Genomic DNA, 11,258 nt, shown 5'->3' with positions numbered 1-11,258 from the left:
TTTTTATTTTTTTACATTATTTAAATTCTAAAGTAACATTTTTTTTCTTTTAATATAAGGAACATTTCCTGAAAATTTGAAGAAGATTGCTTGAAAAATGAAGGAGGAGATAGATTTTTAGTGAATTTTTAAAATTATGAGAAGGCTGACCCCAAAAAATTTGCGGTCTATACGTTTGTATTGGAAACTTTTTACAAAAAATAAAATATCTCAAATTTTAAATAATATTTTTGAATTCTATAAAAACAGGCTTGTAATTTTTGTACTTTAAACTTTCATGTAAAAGCCAAAGTTAATTCTTGTTAAAAAAAATGTCGGACCCCCTCCCCCCTATGGCCTTAAGACTCATAGATTTTTCATTTTATTAAACTTAACATACTTGTAAAAACTTTCATTTATAAATATAGCTTTAATGGTTTTACACCCTGTTTGTATATGGACAGTTTTGTAATCAGAAAAAGAAAGGCTGAAAAACCTAACACACTACAAACTGATGCAGATGAGTCTAGATCAAAAAGAATTTGCAAACACTTAAAAACCATCATCAAGGAAAACTTGAACATTCAGTATGGCATACTGTATCAAAAAACTGAAGCCAGCTTGCTTTTCAGAGAGCTCAAGTCAAAACTTGTCTTTCTCACTGGCAGGGAAGCTCAAGTGAAAGTGTTCAAAAAATGGGTGGACATACCACGCCAACACGCAGCATACGGAGATGAAGGATTGGAATACGTATTTTCCCACAACAGAATGAAGGCCAAGCCTTGGACTGAACTGCCGCAACTGCTCAAGATAAAGGAAGACGTTGAAAAGGTGCTGAATGACAAGTTCAAGTTTAATTTTGTGCTGGTCAACTTTTATGAGGATGGAAATAAGTACATGGGGGAGCACAGGGACGATGAAAAGGAACTTGTGAAAGAAGCTCCAATTGCTTCAGTGTCACTTGGACAGGAGAGAGATTTTATATTTAAGCACAAAGATGCTAAGAACTGCAAAGTGTTGAGTTCGGACAGGCAACAGCTGAAATTGGTTCTTCAAAATGGTAGCCTGCTTGTGATGAACCATCCAACCAACAGCTACTGGCTGCACTCGCTGCCCAAAAGAAAAATGGTTGCTGGTGCGAGAATCAATTTAACTTTTAGAGTTATGAAAAATAAGTCCTAAAGTAGGAGGACATTTTGCTATGTGGTAAAAGATAATAAGTAAATTTGTTTTAGAAATTACTGTAACTTTTAAAACTTTAGTTTTTTCTTATAAATAGTTTAATGCTGCAGTTATGGCAAATATTTATTACATTACAACATTAAAAAACAGTAAATAGTTTTCAAATACATAAACTCTTGATCAGTTATAGCTCTATAAATATTTATTTTATTAACTTAAAAATTGAGTAATTTTTTTGTTTTTAGTACTATCAGTTTTATAAATTAGTAGCATAATTATTATTATAAAAACTATATAGATTAAAAAAGTGTGTATTGTATATAAACAAGTTTCTAAGGCGCTTGCACCACAAGATTGCAAATTGAATACTAGTGATTATTAAAATAATTCAAAAATTTGTAATAAATTACTTAATTAATACAAAATTATAACCATAAAACCGTGTTTATTTTTTCAGAAATTAAAATTTTAAATTACATAAAATGATTACCACTGCCTAAAATTTTCTACTATTCAAAATCCACCAGCTTCAGCTTCAAAATAAAGTTTACCAGTCAACTGCAAAGCTGAGATCTTTACAGAAAGATCTGTGAGGACATTTGATGACTAACCTTAAATCAGTATGGACAAGTGAAATTCAATCTTACAATGTCATGCTCAAGCTGAAGGTTTGCATTACTGTTTGGTGCATATATATGAAATTTATTTCGTTTAAGTTTAAAAAGTGAAAGTATTAGTAAAATTTATACACATATGTTTTAATTTATATTTTTATAGGCTTAAAATTTTTGTTTTTTATGCTATTTTAACCTTGAATTTGAAATATTTGAAAGTTAACTTCTTATTTAACAAAAAAAAAAGGCGATAATTGTTTGTTATAAATAAAATAACTTAAAAATTAAAAACGATGTAATTTTTCAAAACTAATTATTCTAGTTGATTTGACTACAAATATCAAAAAGAAAATACTAAAGTCCGTTTTGTTTAGCAAATACTTTTTTTCTGCATTTTAAAAGAAAAAAAAATATTTTTACTTTTTATTTAGTTATTTTATCTTTATAATTTAGATAACTTTTTATTTGTAATTTAACCTTGAAATTTATTACAAGTACAACATAAAAATACGAGTTTTGACTTATTTAAAAGAAGTTTTACTTATCTCTAAAAAGCTTAGTTTTATATTAAATATTTTGTTTTACAGGGTTGGCACACACTCAGACTACTCAATTATTCTGGCTTGCATGAAAATTTGGAATAATGCAGGTCAACTAAAGCTACTTTAAACCTATTTAAAAATCTAAGACTTTATTTTTACTTAAAATCCATTTTTCACTAAAAGTCTATGTTGTTATTAAATTCTTTTGTTGTTACTTTGGTATTTTAGGTTCTAAAGCTTGATTCAAAGTATTTTATTCTAAGTATTTGCTTATATTATTTTTTATTTTTAAATAAGGGTAACTTTTACTCATTCAAACTGGCTTTTTTACCTCTAAACGTTCAACCTGTTATAAATACTTTTTGAATAATAAAAGTTAAGTTTTGAGATGTTCGTGTTTCTATAAATTTTTTGGTTTGTATAGAAAAAAAGATACTTAGCTTATATATGTTTTTTGTAATTTGTAACATATTTGAAATAATTATTTTTTACTTGACTAATAATTACATTTCAATATAGCTACAATGTTTTTAGTTGTTACAACTTTCATCACACTTTTTTAGATATAAACAGTATTTAATTAACCATTTAATGGAGAACAAAATGCTCCTTTTTAAAATAATATAAAATGCTAGGCTTTTTTATTTATATTATGATATCTACCTTTATTATTATGTTTCTAATATTTATAAGTGGTGTTTTGAGTTTAAAATCATTATTTTTCAAATACCTTTGTGTAGATACAAAAGTCAAAACTAAACACTTTTGAACTTTTGCTTGTCTATAAAATTATAATACTTTAACTGTTTTTTTTTTTTGTTTACTTTCTCTTTAATTAGCTTGTTTCCGTTTAATTATTCATTATAAGAAATAATTGATAATTTTTTTTTCGATATATCTTTTGACATTGACTACTGTTTTTTTTATTTTAGTTTGATTGTTCTTCTGTTAAAGTAACTTAAGAAAAATTTAGCACCAACATAAATTGACTTTTGTTTAAGTTACGCAAACACTGCTTGGCTTCTTAAAAAATAAACATTATTGTATCTTAAAAACTGTTGAAAATTACAGATTTTTTTATTTTAAATAACTGTGTTGATGTTTCTATTATTTTGAACTTTAGAAGTTTAAAACTTGAAGTTTTAGAGTCTTGTATTTTTACAACAAAACTTAATTACTTTTTAGTTTGTAAAAAACAACATACTTTACAATTTCAGTTGTTTCATATGAAATTTTTTACATAAAATTTTATTTCTAACAACTGTTTTGAAGTTACAAGAAAAAGAAACAAATTCAACCTGTTTAATTGTTTAAATACTATATAAATTGCTTTTTCTGTAGCAATTTAGATTATGCAGCATGATAAAACAAAAAAATAATCTTATTCAATTCTTTTATTTTTGTTGGTTTCGAAAATAACAACTATAACAATTTTTTACGAAATGTATTTCTGTAACCTTAAATTTAGTTTAGAACATAGAAATTTGATTTTAAATAAGTTATTTGTGCTTATATATAATTTTATTTTGTTCTTTTAAAAATTTTAATTGTTGTTTTTAGTTGAGAATAAAGGTTTGGATCAATTGAACTGAATTTTGCTTACTTTTAATTCTATTAAAAAAGTTTTTTTTTTCTAATTTGTTAGTTTAGCCATCATTTAGTCTCAAAAGATGTTAAACATTTTGTTCCAAAATAAATGGACAAATACTCAACAAAAATTTTCTTCAGCGCAGTTGTGTACAATATCTAAACAATTTTTTTTAAGCAGTTAATGCGCAATTGTTTTAAAAAACCTTGGTATTTGCTTGTAGTGTGTCAAATTTATGTACATTAGAGGTGAGATTATCTTTACCTGCTTAAGCATTATGCATGCTTGTTAAGTACATAGTGTGCAAGTATGGTGGCTGTAACCCTGTACTTATTTGTGGTTCTGTTTCAACTCTGTCTAATTTAAAATTGTTTCAGTAAAATAAAGCCTTTTATTCCTTCCTTTGAAATCTAAACTTGAACTGTGTACTCAACTTGTTATATGTGCCCATATATTCTAAGGAATTACTATCTCTAAGTTTTAATACTAAATTAAACTTTTTAAATAGTGTTAGATGTTGTTTATCCAGTTTTTCCTTCATTATTTTTACGTATATTTTGCCTTTGTATCCAAAATTAGCTATAAAATAACCTTTGATTTTATTGAAAACAAGAATTTTATAAATGCTATATCAATACCACATTAAACATTTAAAAAAAAGTTGAATACTTCATTCATTTATACAACTTAGGATATATTTTAAAAAGAAATATCAATAATCATTTAATGTAGATAAAGACTATAATAAAACAAACGAGTTGTTAAACCTATTTCAACTAACTTATTTTCTTATAATTATGATTTATATCTAGTTTGAGAAATGAATGCTTACACAGTACATTTTGTACATACTACTATAAAAGTGTTTTAAAAATAAATATTAATAAACAAATTTAAAATTAATATCAAATAAACAGTTTATTTTGAGTTAGCTCTGATGATAGTTAACTGGGCAAACGTGGCAGATGAAGCAGAAAATACGCTAAGACTGAAGAGTTTTGCCAAAAAAGTTTGTTTCTTGTCCTTGATACTTTTTCTAATCATCATTATATACAAAAACCTGTTATTTTTGTTTATTTACTTATCCTCTAAGTACTTACTGTTAAGAGCATATTTTTAATCTATTGTAAAATACTTTTTCTATTTAATTAAATCAATCAGAATATTTTTGAACCTTTAAATGTAACTTTGATATATGTTTTACTAGTAGTTATAATATATTGATTAATTTCTAGATTTTTTACGTACACTGTTTTTACAATAAGAATAATTTGCAAACGAATTTTAAAAAAGGTTTTATTTTAATACTAGTTTAAAAATGTTAAGTAGTAAAAATCAATAAAATTCAATATTTTGAGTTTCGCATCTTTTTATCTTAAAAGAGCAGTTAATAAGTGACATAATTTTCAAAAAATATTTTTTTGTTCAACTATTTTGTCAGAAGTTGTTTGATTTGTTGCGGTATTATTCGACAGCTTTTTACAGAAGCGTATTGGAATATTCCTACAAAAGTAATGCCAATGACGTTTTTTAGTTCATGTTACTAGTATCAAAATATAATTGATGCACATTTAAAGATTGTTTGAGTTAGCGAAAGATCTTTTAGCTAAATTTAAATAAAATTACTCTGTTTTAAAAGAACTTTTTTAAAGCATTTTACCATTAAGAGTTCCGATTAGTATACTACTTAAATCTAATATATACTATCAGGTAATGTGGCGGTATAGTCAGCTTTTACCATTAAAATTTATTTTTTATTATCTAAAACAGGAATTTTAGGTGTATTTCCTCTATCTAGCGTCTCATCACCCCTTGAATGGTATATATAAGTCGCAAAGATGAAGAAACTATTGAAAAGACTGACATTAATTATTTGTTCAATTGTATAAATCAGTAATCAGTGCAAAAAAGTAGAATAAATTTCAAAATTCAGTTTCAAACTTTGTTAATAATCATAATTATAAAATACTAGTTTTTTAGGTTCTATAAAGTCCATGTAAACTAATGATCAATATCGAAATTAAGCTTTTTTTCTTTCGGCCTTGCAGATTGCTATACTAAAGTATTTTTAATTTTTTTATTAAATCTTTAGTTTATAAATAAATTGTCAAGATATTCCAAATTTTGTAATAGACAGGGTTACCACTTTAATTGGAAACTTGGAAAAACCTGGAATTTGATAATTTAGGCAAAAAAAAAACCTGTAAAAACCCATATATTTTTTTTTGTTTGAGATTTTGTTATTTTTTTTTAAATAGATAAAACTAAAATACTTATAGTTTTTATGACTTATAAATCTGTAGTTTTAGCTAACTTTGTTGTTTGGAAATAATATTTTTTAACATCAACTTTTTGTTGATATTGTTATTGAGTGGAAGTCATTAGGAAAGAAATAAAAACATTAATTTGTACATGTAAAAAAAATGTTACAAGTTTTTACAGAAAAATATAAAGTAAACACAAAACTCTTCAAATTTTTTTAATAAAAAATATAGTAAACTAAACAATGCACATTTTGTATGTTGTCATTCTTCTATTTTAGCACAAGATGAATTTAATATACTTCTAACAATTTTTATTTTTATAAAGCTTGTAAAGTAACGTTTAGATTAGTTACAATCTGTGCATATTTTAATGAAATAATATTTTCACTTGCTGTTTTATTTAGTTGAAAATGATTAATATAAAATCATTCAACTGGAGCAAAATATTAATGTGATGAGAAATTAAATAGCAAGAGAAAATAAAACTGATGTAAGTATTTATCACGATGATAATAAAATAGTTTAACAAGAATTAAAAACAAAAATAAATTAAGTAGACTTTTAGCTTTTTTTATTAAACCATTATAACGGCTTATAAACGACCATCTTAGAAGAATTTAATACAGGTTCCAACATAAAAAAATAAATTGAAATACTTACAGTAAATATTAAGTAAATTATAACTTTTAAACAGCAGTTTTTTAACTAAATAATAACTTACTACTAAGAGTTATCAAAAAAAATGATGTGCTTTCGAAAACCTGGAAGAAATTTGAAAAAAAATAGTGGCAACCCTAAAAAGATAAATTAGTATTTTACCATTTATCTACAAATTTTTAAATGATTATTAAACTTTGGTAAAGTTTTCATTAACTGTATAGAAAAACACTAAACACTCAGGTCGATAAATAAAAATATTAAATTTGTATTATTTTTTTTTCTGAGATATTTTACTTATCTGCACATTATTACTAATATTAACAAAATATTAAAAATTAAAGTTTGAAAATTACTCTTTCACAAAAAAAAAAGTTGCATTTGTAGCCTAAAAGTTAAAAAAAATTTTTTTTTTGAATATTTAAATGAGTTTTAATATAAAATTGAGCTAAATTTTCTTAATGTTTAAATTCCAACTACAACAATTTGGATTAACAGAAACAAAATCTATTTTCTACCCACGATTTTTACTCATTTAATTTTACAGTTTTGTAACACGGAATGAAAATACATCTTTTTTTTGAAAGAAAACTTCGGTGGATGAAAATGTTTACGCATAAAAACAAAAAGTTATGTCGTTTAACTATTTCGTATGCTAACTATATAAATCAGTTATGTGTGCATAAAATAATTTTAAGAAAATAATTTTAGAATAGATCAAATTGATTTTTTTTTTTAATTAATAGTTTACCTACCAGGAGCAAACTTTAACACTTTAGTGGTTTATTTTGATTTTAACTCTGACAGACTTCAATTTATTTGACTTAATTTTTGTTATATTAAAAGTTAAACTATAAAGAACTAAAAAACATAATTGGTTGTTTTTATGTAAATTTGATATAGTCTGTTGTTATTCAGTTTTAATATTATACAAATTGTTGTTTATACTTTGCGTCAAAATATTTCAAATACTTCAACTGTTTACAAATGGAAGATTTAGTATTTTAATTATAATATAATATATCATTTTTATTTACAATGAACTAAAGTTTTAACTATTTTGATATAAAAATATTATTTTTAAGACTCGGTTTAGGTCTTATTGTTCTGATAATTGATTCAAATTTTAACTTAAGTACTAATATACTTTTAACTTGTTGCAACTTTAAAAAAAATTCGTTGTAATTTGTGATTGATAAATATAAAAATGTTATTATCATACTTTTGTTCTATACTTTATATTTAAACAACTAGTAATTTTTTTATTTGAGGTAATTTATGTTTCAATTTTAATAACTTACTATAAGTTTTATGACTAGAGTTATCTATTACTTTGTTATAAAATGTTTTGTTTTGTCATCAAACTTCGTTTGCATTTTTTGTTTTGGCTAAAATATATGATAATAAAAGTTATATTTAGAATAGTTTATAATGAGATCTAAATTTAAATCTAAATAATTTAAATTAAAGGTACGGCTGTTAAAAGTATGTCAAGAATTATTAGTTTAAATTCAAGTAATTATACCGTAGTAAGTTTTAAAACATTTTTCAGTCATGAACACAGTTTGCATATACTAATAAAAACTGCTATTTCATCAACTAAGTAACTATAACCTATATGTAGGTATCGGTATTACTTCTTGTTTTTTTCATTATTTTAATTCTTAAAAAAAAAGTCCAATACAATTGTTATTTAACAAACTTTTACACTAAAACGTAAGCATATTTTTTGTAAAAACTTGAATACTTCAGGTTTAGGTAGAGTAGTATAGTCTTTTTTTATATAGAACCTTTTTTTAAAGATTTTAGTTTTGAATGAAGCTACTGTATTATATATAAAGGTATAAATTAAACCAATTCAACGTTTTTTATATGACTTTTACTTTCTTGGTATTTGAAGAGTATTACTGTTAACTAAAATAAACATAAGTTGCACTAAATAAAATTTGCTGTTTATTTTTATCTCATCTTAAGTTAAAAAAAATAAAGGGTTTTACTTTTTGTCAATGTTCGTTTTAGTTTTATATGCATTCTACATTTGTATAAACCAGGTTTATACGTAATTTTCAACTAATAATATACTCAAATTCTTCTTAAACACAAGTCATACTACATTCTACAGTTCAAATATTTCTACAAAGAAAATTTTTTAATGGTTACTACTCCTTTGTATACTTTCCTTTTTATGCAGATTGCAAAAACAAGTGTTATTGGAATAACATAGATTTAGTAAATATGTTTATCATTAAACACAGGGGTCGGCAAAATACGGCCCTAAAAATCTAAATCTGCGGTTCGCGAGGTAAATTTTAGCAAAAAAGTTTTTTTGAGAACCATAAAGAAAAAAATTTGTTTTAAAATACAGCAACTTGAATCTTAGTTTTATAATAACTCTTTATAGTTTAATACCATTTTCTTATAACTTACTTCATCAAATTTTTAGTTTAAAACAATTTTTAAAGCTGATCACTGGTATTTTTTAAGCAACTGCGGCCCGTTAGACTTTTTTATTCGGTACGGCTCAAAATTTTTTTCCGTGACTTCTTAAAAGCTGCCGACTCCTGATTTAACACAAATTTTTCACTGACAAATTATTTATGCAGTAAAACAGTTATTTCTTAAACTTACCATAAAAGCTTTTATTTGTAAAATTACTGATAATGGTTTTTTTTTAACCCAGGTCCCCCAAAAGATGCAATATGTGCCTTAAGTTAATTTTAGTAAGTCAGGAGTTATAAGTAGTAGAGAGGAAGAGTAACTTTCATCAGTTATAAAATTTTTACTGTTAGCTTATGCTAGTTTTAGTTTGCAACTTAGCGATTGATCCTTGACTACTAATAATAGAGGCTAGAGAGTAAATTGGAAGTTAAGTAACCTACTTTAAATATTCTTCTGTTTTTAGTAAAAAAAAGGTTCAGAGATAATTTATGGGAGATTAGAAACTTACACTAAATGTTATTGAACTTGCAATGATCCATGAACTAACGGGGATACGATCTTTTTTTGCAGAAGGCAATTATAAAAGAGATTTTAGAAAACCCTGCTCTAAAAAAAATTATAATATTGATTTATAATTAATTTATTTATCATGGCCTTAAAAAAAGTCTAGGATTTTTTATTTTAATAAAGAAAGTATTATAACTACTGAACGATATTATATGAAAAGCGACTACTAAAATTTAGTTGTATACTTAATTCTACTATTTATAAATTTTATTTACTTAATGTAAATGATAAACATGTTATAATGTACTTATTTTTAAAAAGTTAAAAAACTGTTTATGTTAACGAGCTTGTAACTTCATTGATTTATGTCATTCATTTATTTAACTTTTGAATATTTTGACAATAATACTTATAAACTGTGATTTACACCATTACTTTAATATTAAACTATTTTAAATTGAAGAAAAATAATTTAACTGTTAATCAACTACATTTACGTCGTTTACAACTAGTTCAAACTAAATCAATCAAACTAAATCAATAGGATCAGGTTTACTACTGCGAGTTTTCTACGTTCTTTTCAATTTTTTGAAATAGAGTTTAGTTATTTTCTGTTGACGAGGTATAATATTCTATAGCACATAACAGAAAATTTGTTTATCATAGACTTAACTTTAGGAAACTGTGTTTTAAAACTGTTTAACTTCAAAAAACCTACTTACAACTAAAAAGTTAGCACCACTTTTGATTCCCAATAAAGTTTAAATCGTGTTTCTAAACTTTTCTTTAAACATTTATTATATAATGTTTACATTGAAAAGTAGTATTATTAAAAATACAAACAAACCATATGTTGGCCATCCGCATTCTATGAAAAAATTAATTAAATTAAAAACTGATGAACTATAAGTTGTTTTTCTATTTTCTTTATTAGCTAGAGCATTATCATAGGTTAGGAAAAGTCAATTTACGGACTGAATCTGAGCCGTGAAATAGAAAACTGTTGTTTAGTTTCGAAATATCTTGAATTATTTTTAGGGTTTATTTTAATAGCACAGTTAAGGCTTTAATGCAGGGGTCGGAAAACTGCGGCCCATGGGCCAAATGCGGCCCTAAAAGCCAAAACTTGTAACCTGCGAGGTAATTTTGTGTTAAAAACATACTTTTTAAAACCATAAAAATAACAGGTTTGTATTAAATCTTAAAATAAGCCTTCTAATTACTAAACACTTTTACTAGTGCTTTATTTTATTTTTGGCTTAAAACTGTATTTTTATACTAAAAAATACAACTATTTAAAAACAACTACGGTCCTCGAGTACTTTTTTATAAATAGTGCGGTCCACGAGCAATTTATTTTAGAAAAACTAGCTCGCAGGATACAAAAGGCTGCCGACCCCTGCTTAAATGTGTAAGTTGCAACATGTCATTGTTATATAAGTACAAATTACTTATATTATGTAAGTACACGACCCATTTCTGCTTA

The 11,258-nt window shown here is 24.7% G+C and overlaps 1 protein-coding gene across 1 annotated transcript; it reads left to right on the top strand.

Annotated features, from left to right (window-relative positions):
• Positions 1-435: 435 nt before the first annotated feature.
• On the top strand, positions 436-1,161 carry LOC145838983 (DNA oxidative demethylase ALKBH2-like). The gene has a single exon (XM_082946600.1). It carries the CDS (start codon positions 436-438, stop codon positions 1,159-1,161), a length of 726 nt encoding a protein of 241 aa, XP_082802726.1.
• Positions 1,162-11,258: the final 10,097 nt, after the last annotated feature.

Source organism: Thalia democratica, chromosome 6 (assembly GCF_965202585.1).
Source record: "Thalia democratica chromosome 6, ktThaDemo2.hap1.1, whole genome shotgun sequence".
Taxonomy (NCBI): domain Eukaryota; kingdom Metazoa; phylum Chordata; class Thaliacea; order Salpida; family Salpidae; genus Thalia; species Thalia democratica.
The sequence above is the reverse complement of the archived record's forward strand: the minus strand, read 5'-3'. Positions and strand labels throughout refer to the sequence as shown.

Coding starts and splice junctions, on each gene's coding strand:
- LOC145838983 (XM_082946600.1), top strand. CDS start 436: ATGGACAGTTTTGTAATCAGAAAAAGAAAGGCTGAAAAACCTAACACA.